The sequence below is a fragment of the Colobus angolensis genome, unplaced genomic scaffold (genome assembly GCF_000951035.1).
Source record: "Colobus angolensis palliatus isolate OR3802 unplaced genomic scaffold, Cang.pa_1.0 Scaffold256, whole genome shotgun sequence".
Classification (NCBI taxonomy): Eukaryota; Metazoa; Chordata; class Mammalia; order Primates; family Cercopithecidae; genus Colobus; species Colobus angolensis.
The window spans coordinates 3,894,452-3,916,803 of NW_012115777.1; the positions used below are offsets into that span (position 1 = coordinate 3,894,452).

At 37.5% G+C, this 22,352-nt stretch overlaps 1 protein-coding gene across 1 annotated transcript in view; it reads left to right on the forward strand.

Annotated features, from left to right (window-relative positions):
• ITPR2 (inositol 1,4,5-trisphosphate receptor, type 2) overlaps positions 1–22,352 on the forward strand; it is a 494,095-nt gene that overhangs the window by 190,189 nt on the left and 281,554 nt on the right. The window contains exons 23-26 of the mRNA XM_011946983.1: positions 2,274–2,403; positions 6,108–6,165; positions 8,049–8,214; positions 9,160–9,333. Of these exons, the coding sequence (XP_011802373.1) occupies positions 2,274–2,403; positions 6,108–6,165; positions 8,049–8,214; positions 9,160–9,333 (528 nt within the window). The remainder of the gene's footprint in view (positions 1–2,273; positions 2,404–6,107; positions 6,166–8,048; positions 8,215–9,159; positions 9,334–22,352) is intronic.

The following is a 22,352-nucleotide window of genomic DNA, read 5'->3' on the forward strand; positions in this document are numbered from 1 at the left end:
TTTTTTTTTTTGTCCCCCATTACTTTGTAGATCTCTCTCTGTCCCTCTCTTTTCATTTCTCTCTCATTCTCTCTCTTTCTCTTCCTGGCCCTCTCTTAGCTCTCTTTCTCTGCCTTTGTTTTTATCCTTCACTTTCCTCCTTTCTTTCTACTTTCCACTTGTTTTTCCTGATTAGGCATATTAGAGAATGAAAGTTTTAATTTTGATTATGTTTATGGAATACAATGCTGCATGTAAACATCATCAACTGAAAGTTGGTGTTTCATTTGTTTATGATTTATCATTTACTTTTAAAAATAGGATTTTAAACACCTTTCCCTGTGAAGCACCTGCAGTCCAGCTCTGCCCCCTGCCTCCTGCTCATGGCTACCAAATCCCATACCCTTTCTCAGTCCTCTTTTCCCATGGGTTATCTCCTGCTCTGCAAATCCCTTTGCTACCAAGAATCAGTTCAACCAATATGTGTTGCAGCCCTCACCACATGTTACTAGGAGTCTCTGGTGTTTGCTCTCCCCTCTAGACCGTAAGTTCTTCAAAGGCATGATTGAGATCCTTGGCACCTTTTCATGCCCTTGATGCCTTCCTCAATACCTTGTTTAACACATGTCTGGTGAATTAACCAGCTGAGTACAGCTGACATGGAGGAAGTTTCCATAAAAAGCATAAAAGTCTAGCCAAAGTGGGGTGGTGGAGAGAGAGAGAGAGAGAGCGCGCACAACTGAGACAGACAGAGGACAGAGAAAGGGAGGGAGGGAGGAAAGGAGGGAGATTGATTCAGGTTATGACTGGGGAACCAGTGAAAGCTGCATTAAAAAAGAATTTAAACTGGACCTTGGAGAAATTTTTTTTTTTTTTTTTTGAGACAGGATCTTCCTGTGTCACCCAGGCAGGAATGCAGTGGCACAGTCTTGGCTCACTGTAGCCTTGACCTCATGGGTTCAAATGTTCTTCCACCTCAGCATCCACGGTAGCTGGGATTACAGGTGTGCACCACCATGCCTGGTTAATTTGTTGTATTTTTGTAGAGCTGCGGCTTCGCCACGTTGCCCAGGCTGGTCTTGAACTCCTGGGGTCAAGCGATCCCCCATCTTAGCCTCCCAAAGAGCTGGGATTACAGGCATGAGCCACTGCGCCCTGACAGAGGATATCTTAAAATGTAATTATTATGAAGTGGAGGAGAATATTCAAAGTAAAGTGGACACTGTGAACACCTGTGTGGAGCCAAGAGTGGAAGTGCAGGCACTCCAGTGCTGTTAGAATGGGAGGGAGGATGAGAGAAGGGGCGTAGGAGGAGAGAGGGATGGGACACAGGTGGTATAGATAGAGATAAAGTTAAATGATAACTTGAAATGCCAATCTTCCTAAAACTTGGGTGACCACAAAAATGTGACACTTTTGAGAATGTAGGGGCACCATTAATAATTATGCTGAAACCAAAGGTTAAATAGGGCCTATCTCAGGCAGACAGGGACAGATGGTACCTATGTAAAAACCCCTCCTTTGATCTGCAGCACATCCCAGCTTTTTCTTCTTTGATTTCTGTTGTATTTAGACCACATGATTTAGCTCTCAATAGTTTCCTAATTATGCTAACAGTGCTATATTTTTTTCCCCAACTCGACTATTGGCTTTTTGAGGGCAGTAGGCTTCACCTGTTTGCATTCCTTGTGGTACCTAGCACAATCTGGAGCCTTGCTAGATATTTAGTTTCTGTCCATGCATCCATGAATGAGAACAATGACAGCAACCCAAACCCAAGAAAATGCAAATACCAGTGAGGAAAATCCATGGTGTATAGATGCTGGTACTTCAACTGTCCTTTTAGAACCTGGCTTTAGGACTGATCATGGTATAGTTACAGTCATACTATTGTAGCTGAATTCTTGCCCTACTATGTAAGAATGAGGGTCACACCTCCAACAGTCTCCTCCCAGAGACAATGGCACTCTGCAAAGTGTTCAGTGAAATGACATCATTATTACCTCTTCATCCAGACCCCCACGGTGCCTCTAGCTGGAATATCCAGAGAGCAATCATAAGGAGTCAAATGTTCTTTCCAAAAATGGCTTTGGGATTTTACTGACATTAGCTAGTGGAAATGAGTTCCCTTACTTAGTCTGAAGGCCGACAAGCATGTGGCAACTGGTGTTAAAATCTTCTAACTAGTTCCTTCGAAAGGTTGGTACTTCCACTGGTATTGGTGTGTCGTGAATTGCATTTTTAAATACTATGCTAATGAAAGAAATTTATGTTGTTCTTAATCTTTCTTATAGTTTATCCTGAGTGTCAGACTAGATTATAGGATCTCATATATGCTGTCGATATATAAGAAGGAGTTTGGAGAGGACAATGACAATGCGGAGACATCTGCCAATGGATCTCCAGATACTTTACTACCGTCAGGTATCTCTTTGTGACAATATTTACTCTTTGTCTTTTGTTCTTCTGAGAACTTGAAAGTACCTATCATATTTTAAAACGTGATTATATTTTTTGTGCTTTTATTTTATTTTTTTATTATAATTCAAGTTCTGGGATACACGTGCAGAATGTGCAAGTTCATTACATAGGTATAGATGTGTCATGTTGGTTTGCTGCATCCATCAACCCGTCATGTACATTTGGTATTTCTCCTAATGCTATCCCTCCCCTTGCCCCCCACCCCCTGACAGGCACTGGTGTGTGATGGTCCCCTCCCTGTGTCCATGTGTTCTCATTGTTCAACTCCCACTTATGAATGAGAACATGTAGTGTTTGGTTTTCTGTTCCTGTGTTAGTTTGCTGAGAATGATGGTTTCCAGCTTTATCATATTTTTACGAGACAAAAATGTAGATATAATTTCCCCTAATGCCTAATGACATCAAAAAACTGAGACAGATTATGAAATAACTCTCTTAGAATGGTGTGGAGGGTGTTTGCTATTGTTTGTCACTAACTCCTATGAACATCTTTTCCTTTGTAATCTTCAGGACTCTATAAGATAGGTGCACTGTTCATTGTGTCATTTTACAGAGGAGAAAACCAAGGTCAGAAAGGTTAAGTTACTTGCCAAAGGTCCTGAAGGTAGTGGCACAAGGATTCTCTCTGAGGTCTCTCCAGCTCCAGAGTCCAAATCTTTCCAGCATCATGATGTTTTGGTGAAAATCCAAGAGAAGTTTTTCTGCCTGGATCAAAGAGCAGTGTGAAATGTAGTTATCAGAAGGATAGGGGTTTTGAAGAGAAGCCGTTGCCTGATCCAAGAATAAAGACATGGCATTCCCCAAAGACCTGAATGTGGTTGTTGGTATCATTTTGTGTGTGTGGATTTTTTTTTTAAATTTACTTTGTATGGTTATAAACTGGAACTATATTTCAATTTTCATATTTAAAAAGTGTAAAAATGCAGCTAATTTATCTCTGAGCATTGGAGCATAACAACAAAAGAGCACAAATATGATTGTAAAAATTTTGTGACTATTGAAAGGACTTCAGAAAAACTAAGAAATATTAAATTACCATTTTTTTGGGACAGATCAGGCCAAGTCATTGTAGGCTGAAAAGTATGTCTTATCGAAGATTTAGCCAGCTAATGGAATTCTTTTCCTGAGAATAGAATTTGTACACAGATGTGAAACTTCCTTCTAACTGCCACCAATGTGACATTAGGAACTCTCCCCTATTCTTCATCCATCAATCAGTTAGGAATGATTCAGTAATTACAAGCATGTAGTTAAAATGGATACTAGACCAACTGTCCTGCTGTCTGAATCATTAGTCCCATCAAAAGGCAGCACGCCTCTGCAGAAGGACTTGAACATGCCTAAGCAAGACTTCTCTTCTGGCACGTTTGCAATGGTATTGTTTTTCTGCTTCTCAGAAGTGTAGAACCCCAAAGGGCTATTTCCAGGAATGATATGGCAGAACCAGAAAGTCTTGCTGGCGGTTGCATTGACAGTAGCATAAAAATTATAGACTCCCAGAGGCCAGGCTTCTGGAAACATGAGCTTTAAGTGTTAGTAAAGTACCAGAGGGAAAGTCTAGGGGCACCCCAGAAAACCCTTTCTCTCTAATTTACTTGATGTCTTTCCTTTTTTTGTGCCAGTAAGGGATACCTTTGAGGGAGAATTGTTTTTCCATTTTTATATCTTACTGTGTTTCTTTTTATGCTTTGGAGATGACAAATAAGTGGTGTATTTTATCATTTAAACATGTTACCTTGGCTAGGTATGGTGGCTCACACCTGTAATCCCAACACTTTGGGAGGCTGAGGGGGGTGGATTGGTTGAGCCCAGGAGTTTGAGACCAGACTGGGCAACATGGCGAAACCCCATCTCTACAAAAAAATACAAAAAAATTAGCTAGTACTGGAGGCACATGTCTTTGGTCTCAGCTACTCAGGAGGCTGAGGCAGGAGGATTGCTTGAGCCTGGAAGGTCAAGGCTGCCGTGAGTTGAAGTTGTGCCACTGTACCCCAGCCTGGGCAACAGAGCAAGACCCTGTTTCAATAACAAACAAACAAACAAACAAACAAATGAAAAACCCTGTGTTATCTTAGGAAGGATATCTTCAAAATGTTAGTGGTGTGGGACAGTAAGGAATCATGATTGGTTCACATAGAAAAAAAAAAAAATGCCCTTTCCCACAAGAAAAAGGGATGGAATTTTAGTAATAGTAAGCTTAGGTAAAAAGACGATGGTGTTTGGAAATAACCATATAATAACAAGGCTCATTGTATGTATATTTTGATTCTTTAAAGAATTATCCTCCCATGTTATCACTCATTTAAATTATATGTAAGTATGTGCATATATGTGTATATATGATCTATATATACACACACACTTCTCTAGATAAGAGGCACCTTTGTAACTGATGCTTTCTGATCTTTTAAACATATTTTTGATTACAGCAATACATTAGTTTAAAACATAGTTTACATTAAAAAATTACATTGATGTCTTAGTGGAACTATATTGTGATTTTTTTCAAATGTTAATTGACTTAAATTTTTTTAATTTTTAATTTTTGAGGGTACAGAGTTGATGTATATATTTGTGGGGTATATGGAGTATTTTGATACAGGTATACAGTGTGTAATCATATCAGGATAAATGAGGTATCCATCACCTCAAGCATTTATCTTTTGTGTTACAAATAATCTAATTATAGTCTTTTAGTTATTAAAAATGTACAACAAATTATTATTGACTATAGTCACTCTGTATACTAGATCTTATTCATTCTATCATACTATATTTTTATAACCGTTAACTATCCCCACTCTGCCCACCCCAGTACCTTTCCCAGCCTCTGGTAACTATTGTTCTACTCTGTATCTCCATGAGTGCAGTTGTTTTAATTTTTAGCTCCCACAAATGAGTGAGAACATGAGAAGTTTGTCTTTCTGTGCCTGGCTAATTTCATTTAACAAAATGACCTCTAGTTCCATCCATGTTGTTGCAGATGACAGGATCTCATTCTTTTTTTTTTTTTTTTAATGGCTGAATAGCACTTCATTGTGTCTGTCTACCACACTTCTTGATCCATTTGTCTGTTGATGGACACTTAGATTGATTCCAAATCTTAGCTATTGTAAATAGCGCCTCAGTAAACATGGGAATGCAGATATCTCTTTGATATACAAATTTCCTTTCTTTTGCATATACACTTAGCATTGGAGTTACTGGATCAATTTTTAGTTTTTTTTGAGAAACCACCAAACTGTTCTCCATAGCAGTTGTACTTATTTACCTTCCCACCAACAGTGTACCAGGGTTCCCTTGTCTCCAGATTCTCACCAGCATTTATTATTGCCTGTTTTTTGGATAAATGCCATTTTAACTGGGGTGAGATGATATCTCATTGTAGTTTTGATTTGTATTTCTCTGATGATCAGTGATGTTGAGCACCTTTTCATAAACCTTTTTGCCATTTGTGTGTTTTCTTTTGAGAAATGTCTATTCAGATCTTTTGCCCGTTTTAAAATCAGATTATTAGTGCTAATTGACTTTTGGGAGAATAAAGAAATTAAGACAAAAATATTTTCACATCAATTGGTATTAATATGACTATTATGACTCCTAATTAAAATAGGATAAAGAAGAGATTTTACCATTTATTTTTGCAGCTATTGTTCCTGATATAGATGAAATTGCAGCTCAGGCAGAAACTATGTTTGCGGGAAGGTATAGTAACATTTATATATCTTTATCTTACTTGTGAATAAGATTTTACTTAGAATTCTGTTGATACTTTGATAATGCTCACTGTGTATCTATTTATTTTTAGACCCTCTATTGTTGCTAACATAATTTCTGCCAGAAATGAAGCTGCTAATTTACTCTAGAGGAGAAAGCATAGCTTTTCTTTAGGTCAGGTAAAAAAAAAAAAAAAAGGACAAGAGAGATGAGATCAGTGTATTGAACTTTCCTCTGAATTCTTTGCTTTTCTTTCCTCAAATAATGACAGCCCAAGAATGCCCTTTAACTCCCCTGGTATAAATATCACCACATCTTGTAAAACATTGCTTCCCTGAATCTTAGATATTTGAGGCAAGAAAGTAACTTCTTTAGTGTTATTATCATTAACTTTATATGTGAGAAATAAAGCTATTTTCTGCCAGTTGGAAATACCAGTAATTAAATAAAACAAGACACCTTTGACATGACTAGCCTCCTTTGCCATCAGGAATCCTGCCATTTATTGTTTTAATATTGTTTCTTTCTTCTTCAGAAATGAAATTAATAGTGATCAAAAAGAAAAATTAAAACGTTTAAGCTACAAATTATTAAGCTTCTGGTGCTCATTTTTATTACAGACCTGACATGCGAACCAAAAACAATCTGTACAGTAGTCTCTCCTTATCTGCTAGGGATACATTCCAAGACCCCCAGTGGATGCCTGAAACCACAGCTAGTACCAAACCCTGTATACACTGTGTTTTTGCCTATATATACAGACTTATGATAAAATTTAATATATAAATTAGGCATACTAAGAGATTAACAACATAACTAATAATAAAATAATTATAACAATATGCCAGCATCACCACTCTTGCACTTTGGGACCATTATTAAGTAAAATAAGGGTTACTTGAACAAGCACTGTGACCCTAAGACAGTCACCTGATGACTGAGACAGCTACTAAGGACTAATGAGGGGGGAACACATACAGCGTGGAGATGCTGGCGAAGGGGTGATTCATGTCCCAAATGGGACAGGCAGGATGGCACAAAATTTAGAACTCGTGAATTATTTATTTCTGAAGTTTTTCACTTCATATTTTAGGACCGTGGTTGACCATGGGCAACTGAAACCACCGAAAGTACCCACAGATAGAGTTGGGGAGGGTAGTAGGGGCGACTACACTAAGCATCTTGTTGCAGTTTGTGTTGTTGTCATTGGAAAGACAAACAGGAATTAAGAATTAGGAGCACCAAAAAAGGATTTTTATCTCTAGTGAACATTTAGTTTAGTTTTGTTGTTGTGTTTTCCTGTTGAAGAATGTCATTATTCCCTAGGAGAATGAACCAGTATATGATTTCACCTTGAAATAGATGGACCTTTTGTTTCAGTGGAACCTCACCCAGAGTCTTCCTATGCCACACCTGTGGCTGCTCTGGTGATGGTTCACGCACATGCGTGCTGGCCTTCCCCACTCCTTCCCACCTGTCATGTAGGGGGTGTGTAGGGGCCCTGGGGAAATCAGTCACTGGTGTACATCCAGCCTAGCACAGTTCCTCCCATAAATGCTTTTGGATTGACACAGATGCCCATTTTTTGTCTATGCTGAGGTGACCAACTCATCCCAGTTTGCCTAGGAACCCGTGAGTCTTGGATAAACCAGGAGGTTCGATCACCCCTGCTTTCACGGACAGACACAAGCTTTTCTTTGTGATTGTTTCCTCATCAGTTACATGAGGAAAACAAAGAAAATCTTTTCCTGTTCACTTCCTAATTTGGAAAAACAAATGATATACTTCTGAGAATATGTATACAATTCTAATACTGAAGTGTAGGTGTTATATAAATATGAGTCACTTTAGAAATATTTTTGGTTCTATAGAAAGGAAAAAAACCCAGTTCAACTTGATGATGAAGGAGGCAGGACATTTTTACGGGTCCTCATTCATCTGATCATGCACGACTACCCGCCTTTGCTGTCTGGAGCCCTGCAGCTATTGTTTAAGCACTTCAGCCAGAGGGCGGAGGTTTTACAGGCATTTAAGCAGGTAAGATTGAAGGGCCCTCAATGCATTCAAGGTAAAAGCTCTGAAAGTGTTAATAACATCCAACCTGACTTCATGGCTGCAGAGGTAATGACACTGTGTGGCTTTTCCTGGAGACACTCTCTATTTTTAAACAGAGACAAGGCCTTGTCTATGCCAGGACATGATCTATTTAGAAGGCATTCCCCACAAGTGATTTTTTAGTTAATGTCTTTAAAACAAATGAAAGGCACCAAGATTTGGGAAGGCACTGGGAGATAATAACATGTTAGGAATTTTGTTACCACTGCTATTATTTTATCCTTAAATTTTACTGATGAATTTGGGTAGGAGCACCAGTAGCCCTGAAATAATTATTTTGTAATTGAAAACTGCATAAATCCAAAAGAAAGGACCTGGTATGGATCTAATCTTTTCCTCTGTGGTCTTTGAATAAGACATCAATCTTGAGATTATTAATTAGTAATACTTAAGTGCTTACATATGTTTCACTATTTAACATAATAGGGTATTGATCATTTAGGCAGTTTTGTAGGAATATGTTGAAAGAATATGAAATAAAAGAGTAGTTCTATATTAAATACATAAATGTATATGTCCTATAATACATGTAAATTATAAGAAAATAAAAACTTGTATGATGAGGTTTAGATTGTGTCTATTGATATTTTCTCCCACTTATTTTTGTTTCTGCCTCTTTTCAAACAGATAGAGTCTCAGAAAAACTAACTTCAGCAGTGAAAATAAAGTTAGGGTATCTTTTAATATTAAATCACTTTGAAAAGTTTTGCTAGGGCTCACTTAAAAAATTCTAATATGTGAAAATACTGGTTAAAAGTTCACACTTACTTCCAGGTAGGTTTTCATAGTCAATATACATCTAAAATATTCATAAATGTTCTAGAAATAGTGAACTTCAACTAAGAGATTGAAATTATTCTGTTTTAGGTGCAATTACTGGTGTCTAATCAAGATGTAGATAACTACAAGCAAATCAAGGCAGATCTAGACCAGCTTCGACTGACAGTGGAGAAGTCTGAGCTATGGGTTGAGAAGAGCAGCAACTATGAGAACGGAGAAATAGGGGAAAGTCAAGTGAAAGGCGGTGAAGAGCCAATTGAGGTTCGTTTCAAGATCTATTTTGAAATACTCCAAATGATATCTTTTAAGTCAGATATGTGACCACATGCTCTACAATCAAAATTGTTCATAAAGAAAAATTCTGTTTTGAGCAACAGACACAAAATTTTCATTTGCCAGTTGTCAGTTAACTCCATAAACTGGCACTTTGCTTAGCTCTTGTCAATTTCTACCACTTCTTACCTCATCTATCTAGTGTTTCACTCTGTCATTTCCACTGTAAATTCTATAATCCAGCAATCAGAAAAACAGGAAGGAGCGGAAGGAGAAAAAAGGAGTGTACTCTGAGACCTGTAGGGAGAGGTGAATTTTTGTGGACCCTTTCGCTGTGGCCATTTTTTTGCCAACCAGTAATTAATTCCTATCATTATACATATCCTTATATAATATATAAAAATATCTAAATAGAAGACCAATATGCTTTACTGCCTGTATGAAAATACCAAAAATCTAAAGGGTGACTGTCATCTTCTGTTGTATTGGCTTTTTTACTTTGTTAATTAGTTGCTGTTTTCACATTTCACTAAGTACATATATGATCGCTTAAAAGACGTTAAATACTGCTTTAGCAGTCATGCTTAGATAAAGCAGACTAATTCCAATATCATAATTGTTAATACAAAAAGTTTTGTAAATGCCTGTCTGGTGTTTTATATAGTTGTTTTTTAATCTGCAGGCAAATAAACCCTTTTGATGGGTGTACCTGCCTTAGCTTTTGTGTTTGTTGGAGTACCCAAAATATTGTGAAGTGAAAAGTGAAAACAGAGCAAGAGATAACTAGAGTAATCAAAATGCTTCTGAAATGCTTTGGAAGTTTGTGACAAGATACTGAAACGTGGGCTTCATTGCACACTCATGTCTACTGGGATTTCCTTTGCAGCCGTCACAGCCACAAGTAGATGCCCTTTATTTCCCTTTTGGCTTTTAAGTTCCACATGAGTTTATCTCATTGGCAGAAGCTGAATTGAATTTAGAACTTCAGCTACAGGGGAATTTGAGAAACCAGCTCTGTGATACAGAGGGACCCTCAGGCGTGGGAATGCTTACTGAATGCCAGGTAGTAATATGCATCATAGAAAGGACAATGCGTAGGTTATTAGCATGGGTTTTGAAATCAGACACCCCAGAATTTGCCTCTTGGTATATGTGTGACTTTGAGCAACTTATTTTCATTCTCTAAGTTTTATTTTTATTGACTATCAAATGGATATCATCATGGTAGTTTGCTCCTGGAATTGCTGTAACGATTAAATGAGGAAACCCTATGCACGTGGTAAGTGTGTCAGTTAATATGGCTTCAGTGGGAAAATATGAACAACATGAAAATATATACGATAAGATGACATATTACTTACCAACAAGTCAAGAAGTAAGTCTCCAGCTTTAATTCCTTGCCTCAGTGTTGTCATCATGGATCAATTGGCTTAGTTTTGAAGCCAGTCTTTCTCCTGACGGCATCATGGCAGTAGCATTCTAGATATCACATCTGTGTACGACAACATCAAGAAAGAATACCTGTTTCTGGGTCTCCTGTTTAGGGGCAAGGAAACCTTTCTTAGACATCCCTCACCTTATTTCATGTCTCTTTGGCCAGAACGGGGCCAGATGTTAAAACTCTATACCAGTGGAGTACAGGATTAGTTTAGGTTAAGTAAAAGATGTCCCTCAAGCTAGGATACACCACCTTGAGTTACATGGGAGAAGGATAGATGGCTAAACAAAATTGGATTCTTCTAGCAGAGAAGAATAAAAAAGAATGTTGGTTAGCAACCAACAGTGTTTTTCAACATTAGCATTCAGTCAGTGTTTGTTGTAATTATTGTTTGTTTTTGTGTGTATCACACTCTGTTGTTTACTATGGTGGATATGGAATTATGAAATTTTAGAGTCACAAGATCCTTGTAGGGATAATCACCTTCAATTCCCTATGTGATATATGTGTTCTCTATCTCTAAATATCTCCCCTGAGTGACATTATTTCTTCAAACAAAGCAAATTTCTGTGGCTGGAAATTCAGTACCACCTGAGGTAGCATATTCTGTTGATATTAAGGTACAGCTTAAAGAATAGAGTATTGCCAGGAACAAGTTGATGTGGTCCCTCCCTATATAACAGAGGAAACCACTGTCATGAATTTATTTTAACCATTTCCTTGCTTAGTAGTTTTATCATGTGTCTGTATTTCTAAAACATAAGAAATATATGAGGAATATTTATTTAGCCTATTTTGTACATATTTTCATTGTTTATCCCTGTTGATGTATAACTGCAACTCATTCATTTTCTCTAATATATATTATTACATTTATGCACATGTTTATCCAGTTAGCTGTGGATGGACATTTGGGCTCTTTCTGGTTTGGGTGTTTTAAAAGAAAATTTGCTACTAAAAGCAGTGCTACTGTGAAAGCTGTTGTATGTCACCTGGTGCACATGTTCGGGAGATTTTTCGGGATATCTACATAGGAGTAACATATGCAGTATGTTCTCCTCTACCAGACAATGCCAGTTGTTTTCCCTTCACTAGTGTACGAGCGTTCTCCTACTCCCCATCCTTATCATGGGTGTTTTTCTTACTTTCCCACTTTTGACCATTGAGTACACTTGATATATTATCTCCGTTGTGATTTTCATTTTGCTGAATTAGTTATGAGGTTGAGTTTTTTTTATGTTTATTTGACATTTTACTTCCTCTTCCTGTTTAGATAAAGTTAAATTCTATACAGGCAAATAGTTAATTCCTACCAATTCATGTGTACCTATTAATAAGGTTAAAAATATTCATTCACTTCAAGTCAGGTAATGCTATAAGTTCAAACTTGAACATGATCTTTTATTTATTTTTTTCTTGCTTTATTGTGTTCATAGGATTTTCTAGTACAAGGTAAAATAGAAGTGGTATTGGCATCCCTGTCTTATTTCTGATTTTAAAGGGAATGGTTCTAATATTTCACTATTGAGCATAATGTTTACTGTACATTCTTTTATAGATACCCTTTATGAAGGAGCACATTCTCTTCCTAGTTTACTTTTTAAAAACTACAAATTATTATTGACTTTAATTAAATGTAATTTATGCATCTATTAAGATTATATTATTTTTTATTTAATCCATTCATAAATGACATAAATCTTAAATAGAGCTTCTACCATAGTAACTTTGCATTCTAGGTTTAAAATATCTTGGTGATTTGTTTTTACATTGCTAGATTCTGTTTGCTAATGCTTTGTGTAGAATTTTACATCTGTGTTGCCAGTGACATTAGCCTGTAATTTTCCCTCCCTCCCTTCCTTCCTTCCTTCCTTCCTTCCTTCCTTCCTTCCTTCCTTCCTTCCTTCCTTCCTTCCTTCCTTCCCTCCCTCCCTCCCTCCCTCCCTCCCTCCCTCCCTCTGTTCCTATCAAGCGATAGTATTGAGGTTACACTAGTCCCATAAAATGAGCTATATACTATTCCTTTTTTTGTGTGTAACATTAGAATGATCTGTTCATAAATGTTTAGTAAAACCTGTCTGCAAAACTGGGCATGATATTTACATTGTGGGAACATTTTGACTACTGATTCAATTTTTTAATGATTATAAATTCATTCAAATTTTCTACTTTGAGTTAATTTGTTGTGCATTTTTCTAGCCATATATTGAAATCTTCAAATTTATTGGCATAAATTTGTTCATATTCTTTTGCTATCTTTTACGTTTCCACTGTATTCATAGCTTTGTACCCCTTTTTCATTCTTTATATGTTTTGCTATGGCTGTCTTCTTTTCTCTAGCTCTATCCAGCTCAATCTTTCCAGAGTTTTATGTACAGTTTACCCTTGAATAGTGTTTGGGGGATGGTTAGGGGTGCCAACCTCCCACGCAGTTGAAAATTTGTTTATAACTTCTGACTCCATCAAAACTTAAGTACTAATAGCCTACTGTTGCCTGGAAGCCTTACTGATAACATAGACAGTCAATTAACATATATTTTCTGTATTGTGTGAATTATGTAGTGTATTTTTACAATAAAATAAGCTAGAGAAAAGAAAATGTTAAGAAAATCATGAGGAAGAGAAAATATATTTGCTGTCTCTTAACTGGAAATGGATCATCATAAAGGTCTTCATCCTCATTATCTTCACACTGAGTAGGTTCAGGAGGAGGAGGAAGAGGGAGGGTTAGTCCTGCTGTCTCGAGGGGGACAGAGGTAAAAGAAAATCTGTGTATAAGTAGACCTGCACAGTTCAAATTCATGTTCAAGGTCATCTGAATTTTACTCATGTTTTAAACATAGTCTGTTTTGGGGTTTGTTGAGATTCTGGATTTGTTTGCTATTTTATTATACTTATCCTACTATACTCTATCACTTTATGTTGACAGACTTTTCGATTTTAAAAAAATTGGTGGTATAATTTCCTTCAAAGGAGCTGCATTCCCTGAGTTTTGACAAATGATATTTTTTATTTTTCAATATTAGATATTAAAAATTTTTCCATTGCGAGTTCTTTGTCTTAGAATTACTTGGAAGTGAGTTTTTAAATTTCTACATGCATAGGCAAATTTTACCGTTTTTGTTAATTGAATTCTTAATTAACTGTGACAAGATAATTTAGTTATTATGATATAATTTCTCCAAAATTCATTGAGATTTGCTTTCCGATCTTTTGTACATCCAGATTTTGTAAGTGTCCAGTGTGGCTTGAGAAGAATGTGAATGGGTGTAGGATTCTTAATAGATGACTGGCAAATCAAGCTTATTAATTGTGTTTAAATAATATATTGAATATTATTTTTATTTTCTTGACATATCAATAAGTAAAAGATTTGTTGACATTTCCCACTACAATGATAGGTTTATCAATTTCCCCTTGCATTTCTATTAATTTTTACTCCACGTGGTTTGAGATTATGTCATTAGATGCCTGTAAATTTGAAATTATTATATTTTTACTGCAGAACAAAAAGGTTTATCAACTGTGAATTATTTCCCCTCACTTCTGTTTATTTTATTCCATATCTTCTGGCTTTCATTGCTGCTATTGAGAAGTTTGCTCTGTTAAATAGTGGTGCTTTAACTTTGAAACTCCAGTTAAGTGCTTGTTAAACTTTATTAGTGAATATATTACTATACAGTACATATCTGTTCATTTCCTTTTTATATTTTCTCTACCTATGACTTTGTATGGCATATGGATAATTTCTTTAGACTCATCTGAGTCTCTCTTCAGGTCTGTCTTCTTTGCAGTTTTCTCTACCAATTTACTTTTAAACTTCAGCCACTATATCTTTTTCATACCTGAAATTTCATTTTTTTAAACCTGAAATTTGATTATTTTCAAATATATTTGGTCATTTTTGATCATGCTTTGTTGTTTTCTATTTTTTTGTGATTCCCTATGACTCTTTTAGGGTCTATATGTAATAACTCTGAGATCCGATGTACTTGAGATTTTCTTGTGATTCTCACTCATGTTGTGTTTCATTATATTTTTGATCATGTTTGATTATGTGCTCATATCTTGTTCAAATTGACTTCATTTTTAGAGCAGTTTTAGGTTTAGAGAAAAATTACACAGAAAGCACAGAGTTCCCATATAGTTCCTCTTTTCCTCTTTCTTTTTCTCTGATTGTTAACATCTAGGATAAGTGTGATACATTCATTGTAATTGATAAGCCAATATTGATACGATATTTTTAAACTAAAATTCATTATTTATTAAAGTTCATTCTTTGTGTTATTTAGTTATAGGTTTTGACAAATGCATAATGTCATGTATCCACCATTGCAGTGTCCAACAGAATAGCTTCATTGCTCTAAAAATTCTCTATGCTTCACCTATTTGTCTCTCCCTATGGACCCCTGAGTCCCTGGAAACCACTGATTTTTTAAAATAATTTCTGTAGTTTTGCCTTTTCCAGATTTTCATATAATTGGAATTATACAGTATGTAGCTTTTCCAGACTGGTTTCTTTTACTTAGCAGTATGTGTTTAAGTTGTTCCATGTCCTTTTGCAGTTTAATGGCTCATTTTTTGTTATTGCTGAATAATAGTCCCTTGTACTGTTTATCCATTCACCTATTGAAGGACATCTTGGTTGCTTCCAGATTTTGGCAATTATGAATAAAGCTGCTACAAACATTGGGTGCAGGTTTTGAGCGCCTATGTTTTGACATTAGTCCTGGGGTTGACATAGGGTATGTTTTCCTCCTTAGAGTATTTGTGATTGCCTTTGCCTGTTGGCAGGGGGCGCTGCTAGCCTGAGACCGCATTACTCCCTTCCTGTATACCTATTTTAAGGCAGGAGTCTTGGGTTTAGCTCGCCAAACTAGACACTTGCTCAGAGTTTACTTAGTCTTTGGGTTGCAGATCTAGTATTGTCATTTGCCTTCAGGGAAACTTATCTTGTGCCCTTGCTTGGAGCTCTCTGATCTGGTTTCGGGTTACATTTTTCCATTAGAAGATGGAGGGTGGGGTCTCTGGGAGTTGTCCTTTGTTTTCTATGGGCCCAGAAATGCTGTGTAAAGTGTACATTTCAGTCCTATTGCTTTCATGCTCACTTGCCTTTGTGCACACTTGAATTTCTCCTTTCCGTTCTTAAAGTTTGGTATCTGGACTCAAATCTCATATTCCATTTGCCCTCAGAGAATGAACACACTTCTTGAACACCCAAAAAACGGGGTGACAAAGTAGTTGATTAAATACTGAACTATGTGGTACAGAAAAAGGAGAGACCAGCGTGGGCCTGATGACTGGAAGAAGGCCTTACTCCAGATTCTGCACATAGTCCTATTCTGAAGGATTGGGAGGAGTTAGCTAACATATTCAGAATAATAAGAGAAGTAAAGTTCAAGAATAAGCGATTTGTATTTGCAATGGCTGGAAACTAGGAGCCTGTGAAGATTCTTGGGTAGGGAGGTGAGCATACTATTTTGGAAAATTTAGTCTGACAGAATCCAGAATGCTTCAGAAGAACAAGAGGCTGGCTCTTGTACAAATGCAGGTGAGAGCTTCTGAAAGCATGCAGTAGTGAGGTAGCAGTAGAAATGTATGCAAATAGGTGGATTGGGAAGCCAGGAGAATGGTGTCTATATAATGGATTAATATAAGGGGAACAAAAGTGAAAAACTATGAAGTTACTAATTTATATACAGCCAAATAATCTGTATTATGGAATAACCCAGCAGCCAAAGATAGTGGCAATGTATTGTAAACAGGATGAAATATATCACAGTATCAATGGAAACAGCCAGTAGCAGGCAGCACACACGCTAGCAGGCCAATACAAACAATACTCCTTTGTTGTTTAGTAAATCTTACAAAGGCTGTAAACACAGCACCATCAGCATTGTTCTGAAACAGCTCATAATGGTCTAACTTTGTGCCTGCTTAGATATCAGAAGACCAGATAACTTTAATGTGATTATTCATTTTGAGAATAAAAAATATCTCCATAACATAAAAGTGTGAGGGAAAAAAAGTGTTTTCCCTCAGTAGTAAATTTGGTATACTCTGTTGACAATAAATGTGAATTGATGGTCTGTCTACTAATCCTAACAAATCTCAGTTTATAATCGAAAATTATACCATTACCATACTTGATCTCTTATAAATAAGGAGAAGGGGATGGATTTGGTCGTCTATTAAGCCCACCGTGTCCCTAGAGCGTAGGAGCTTTATTATCTATTGTATAGTATAGTTTTTCCCTTTATTAAACTTATCGTCCCCAGCGTTAAAAGACTGTACCATCATTTCTGAAAGCTTAAAGGCTAAAATATAACAAGTTGACAATATCAGTAGCATTAGGTGCAATTACTAATTCATCACTTTCAAATATGCGTTGACTTCTAAATATAGGAAGGAGAGATTAACTCAGGAAACCATACCCGACTAGGTTAAGTCAGGATTACCCTTTACGTTCATCCACTGCTTTATTTAGGGTTGAGAAGCAGGTCACATGGGCATTGCAGTGCTTCAAAGGAAAGTTCCTCCTCATGTTGTTTATTTTGATTGTTAATTTTTCTTACAGTGATTTTGCTTCTATATTTGTGTGTATACTTGTATTTATCTCTCTGTCTATCTACTCTCTTATATCTGGTTGCCAGCTTCTTTTTCTTTACTGTTTTTTAGAGATGGGTCTTGCTCTGTCACCCAGCTAGAGTGCAGTGGCCCTTTTTAAAAATTTGACTTAGACTCTCACTGATGTAAAGTCTCATGTTTAAACTATCTATCTAGTTTTTAACTTCAAGGACCATATAGTTCATTTTCAGGTTATTTAATTGGTTCTTTTTCATTTTCATCTATTCTAGATTCATGTCTGTCTGTTTTTGCATCATAATTATTTTTGTTCTTTTAATGGATGTGTGATGTAAGCAGCAGAATTAACTAAAAAATGTCCCTAGGGGCTCACTCTGGGTTGTCTGGACAATGAGGTGGCTGGGACTGTTTTTGCAGAATGAGGAGTGCCTCTCTTCCAAGGGACTGTGTACTGATTTTGGCTTCTCCTAGGACCTGTGGCTTCTGCCCCTCAGCAGGGACAGTTCAATTTCTATGGGCCACAGGCAAGTGTTCAAAAGATTCCTGTAAACAACAGGCACTGCCTGGTGCTGGAACAGTTTGCGTATCCCTTTATTGAGAAGGTTACGCTCCACCTTGCCCCATAGGTAGTTACTGTGGCATTGGGGGAGCGGTTGCTTGGAAATCTAGACCCACACTATCCAGCAGGGCACCCAGCACTCCTGTGTGGGGAGATGGGAGGAGGGGGGACCTGTGCCTTCTCTTCTCTTGCTGTTGCTTGACTTGTAGCCTGTCCTTTCCCTGAAAAGGCTATCCTTCCTTATCCGTGCTGAGTGCTGTGATATCATCCTCAACACTATTGCATGGCACATGGCAACCACAGAGGTGCCCACCGGGCATGAGGGATGCTATTCCTCTCTATGATTATTTTAAACATACCTACTTACAAGACCTGTCAGAAAAGCTCTTGATTGTTTATATTTCACTGGGCATGATATGATATTATTAAGAGTTTTTTACTTGACTTTTTTAGTATTGGTGTTCGTCATAGGAGTTTGAATTACAGTTTGCAGATGTATCTTATTATTTATTAATTATATTACTTTATTAAGTGTGAATTAATTCCTGCTTTCCCTCCCTCCCCTCTCTTACCTCTTCTCCATTGATTTTTCTCTCGTTCTCCCTGAGCACACCTTCCCTATCTGTTGGTTTTTCTATTACCTCCACATCTCATTACTTTTTAAAAGCAAAAACTGTATTCCATTCTTTGCCTGCCACTTCTGATCTTTTTTCCTTTGAAGAAGCAAGCAAAGTTGCAAATCCCCCTAGCAGGATACATATTAAGAAACTTCTCCCTTTCCAAGTGTTGGTATGAGATTCTCTGCAGTGGGAAAATAGTTCTACATAAACTTGTTTCTTCAGCTAAACTTGTAATTGATTGGCTGACTTTTGACACAATCTGGTAGAATGTCTAACCCCGATGTCCTGGGACAGGAGCAGTCCATGTGTTCTAGACAGAATCTTGCAGCTTGACCTGATCAGTCAGGGACACTATGGTAATTTCATGAAGAGCTTTTATGCGTTAGTTTTGGACAGTGCTTTCCTGAATTTTCCTTTTATGGAATCTGTTTTCTTGTCTCCAGTTTCTATTTTTGCCTCCAAGCTAATTGTATAATTTATTTATTTGTTTATGTCACTATACATATTCCCATACGTATGTCTGAGGTAATTCCACTGAAGGTGATGGTGACAGATGAGTTTCAATTAACAAGCCCCTTCACAGGACAGACATGTGAAAAATAACTTTTGGTTTATACTAAAATGCTTGTTTTACACATTCTCATCCTATTTGGTTATAATTTAAATTCTTAAATGTAACAATTATACTTCCAGAATGTGTTATTTCAATTACTTGGTTATTAGATCTTTTTTATGAGAATTTTTCCCTTCTCGTTTTCTAACCACATTTAAATTGATACTGTTTTGGCATAAGCTTACTATTTCCCTTCATGCTATAAATAAGTTACTATCTTACTTTTTTTTTTTTTTAACTTTCCTATTTGTTCTTTTTTTTAGATGGGGTCTTGCTCTGTCATTCAGGCTGGAGTGCACTGGTGTGATCACAGGTCACTGCAGCCTTGACTTCCTAGGCTCCAGCAATCCTCTCCTAGCTTCCTGAGTAGCTGGGACCATATGTGTGCACCACCACGCCTGGCTAATTTTTGCATTTTTTGTAGGGATGGAGTTTCACCATATTGCCCAGGCTGAACTTGAACTCTTGAGCTCAAGCAAGCCACCTGCTTTAGCCTCCCAAAGTGCTGGGATTACAGGTGTGAGCCCCTGCATCTGGCCTCCACTTGTTCTTAATTCAGTACAAGTTGTTAGTGAAGATTCTGTGTTCTCATGTGGTTTCTTTTTTTCAGCAAGTGGCTAACGAGGAAATAATAGTGGCTGATTCATTCAAATCAAAGCATACATTTGTTTTTAGATCAAGCAACAACATTTCTGTAACGATTTCTTGCGGAACAAGTGAGTGTAAAAGGCAGTGCTGATTCCTCCCTCTCACACATTTCATATATACACCCCCCTTCTCACAACCATGTCCGACTGGGTGAGCTATAACCCTATTGTGACTAGGGAAGCTTCCTTCATACAATGTATCAGTATCAAAGTCAGTCTCTAAGGGTTCTATTATGTTGCTGTTTTCACTTCCTGTACAGTGCTTTGTATGCCATTCTGTTGATCAAAAGGCTGCCCACGCTTTCTACATTTTATATAATACTGGTAAGTTTTTAGCCATCCCTGGAGTTACATCAGAAAAATTCTGGGACATATTGCTGTATGATAATAGGTTCCTGCTGTGCTCTTTTTTTTTTTTTTTTTTTAATTTAAAAGTAAACTTTAATGTCAAAAATGCAAACTTGGGGAGCGCGGAAAGATCACATTCAAGGCTACCACTTCACACTTGGAGGGTTGCACAGCGGCATGGCAGAGGGGCTCCTCACTTCACAGATGGTGGGGCTACTGGGCAGAGGCGCGCCTCACTTCACAGACAGTGGGGCGGCCAGGCAGAAGGGCTCCTCATTTCACAGACTGTGGGGCGGCCAGGCAGAGGCGCACCTCACTTCACAGACAGTTGAGTGGCCGGGCAGAGGCGCTCCTCACTTCCCAGATGGTGGAGGGGCCGGTGAGAGGTGCTCCTCACTTCCCAGATGGTGGAGGGGCCGGTGAGAGGTGCTCCTCACTAGGTTCCTGATGTGTTCTTATGAAAGCATTTGCTAGTGACATTAAACGTTTCCAGTTTTTCCTAATACCTATCTAAGCAAAGTTCCCCAGTGGCACGAACTTTTTTTGTTAGCTTATTTATCAGAGATGCAGATTGTAAAGGAGATTTGGGTTGTGTTCTAGAACATCAGCTTAAACATTATCAAATACTAACTAAAATGACATCAAATGAGTCAGAAAAATGCCGTTATTTTGTCTTATTATGGAGCGAAAGGAAAAAAGGTTTGGGGTAAAGTTATGAATGTGTATGTATTCTCTAGAAGGATAGAGCTTTGCCCCTGACTTGAGGAAACATCTGGAAGGAAGTTATCTGCAAGTAATGCTGGTCACAGCCTCTTCTGTCCATTGTGAATTTTGTATCAAGCCTTCAAGCAGCCTTAGGTGCTTCCCAGGGAAGCAGAAACTGACAACCCTGATACCAAGATGGTCCAAAGTAGCTTTCCAGGCAAGGTCATAGAAGTAGATCTAGGGTGATATCTTCCTGAATGACTAGTACATGATGTTATCATTAGATGGGAGGGAGAAAAAAAATACCTCCTTATCCCATAGAGGGTTATCATTCAGTCATCTGAAAGAGGCAGTATTTATTCTGAACAGCTTCAACTACATTATGATCTATAATCTGGCGAATCAAATATAAAAGACTGGTTATTAAAAAAATGTTTTTGTATGTTTTGAAGGGAGATGAGGATAGAAGAAGGAAAGCATTTGACACCTGATGTTGAGGGGAGGGTGGGTGGTTTATGGTGTCACGGACTAGTTTAAAGAGTGGTTACACCAGAGAAGGCTACCAGTACAGATGGTGAGCAGAAGGCCTTGCAGTCTTGCTGACTTGGCAACTTCACTGAGGATGGACCTCCTTAAACTTCAGTGGGATAGGGATAAATAGAAGGCATGCACCAAGCTATTTTAATCATGCAGCTGCAGATGTAGGCAGCTCTACATTGTAGGATTTGGAAAATTCTATTTTTAAAAGCATGATTGCACTTGGTTAAATTAAGGAGCTGGATTCCCATTAATTAGTGCCAGTATTTACTTATTTATTGAGATGGGTCTCACTCTGTTGCCCAGGCTGGAGTGATTAGCACAATCATAGCTCACTACAGCCTCAAACTCTTGGCCCAAATGGTCCTCCTGCCTCAGTTTCCTAAATAGCTAGGGCTATAGGTGAGCCCACCATGCCCAACTAGTAAATGTTTTTTTATTTTTTATTTTTTATAGAGACAGAGTCTTTCTATGTGGCCCAGGCTAACCTCAAACTCTTGGCCTCAAGCAGTCCTCTCACCTTGGCCTCCCAAAGTATGGGGGTTATAGACGTGAGTTATCGTACCTAGCCAGTGCTAAAATTTGGTTTACCATATAGTTCACATAATATTACTTTCTTATATCATTTTTTGCTATTGATATAAAAGTTTCCTTACCTGATGAAAAAAAAAAAAAAAGAAACTATCTTTAGAACCAATATTCAGTCTTTGTGTCTCTGCCTAGAACCCTGATGCCCACCCAATTTCTAGACTCTTCTTGCTCTCTTGTTTTTGAACCTACTGTTTTATGTTATGGTATATACTATGCAATTAAAAATCTAACTACCTCTAAAATCACTGAACTAAGCTGTTTCCCATATTCTGTTAGGGGAAATACATTTAAGTTCTCCAGATGATAGGAAGCAGTTACAATAAAGTGCAAGGACATTTGGAGCACCGTATTTAGTTTTCATCAC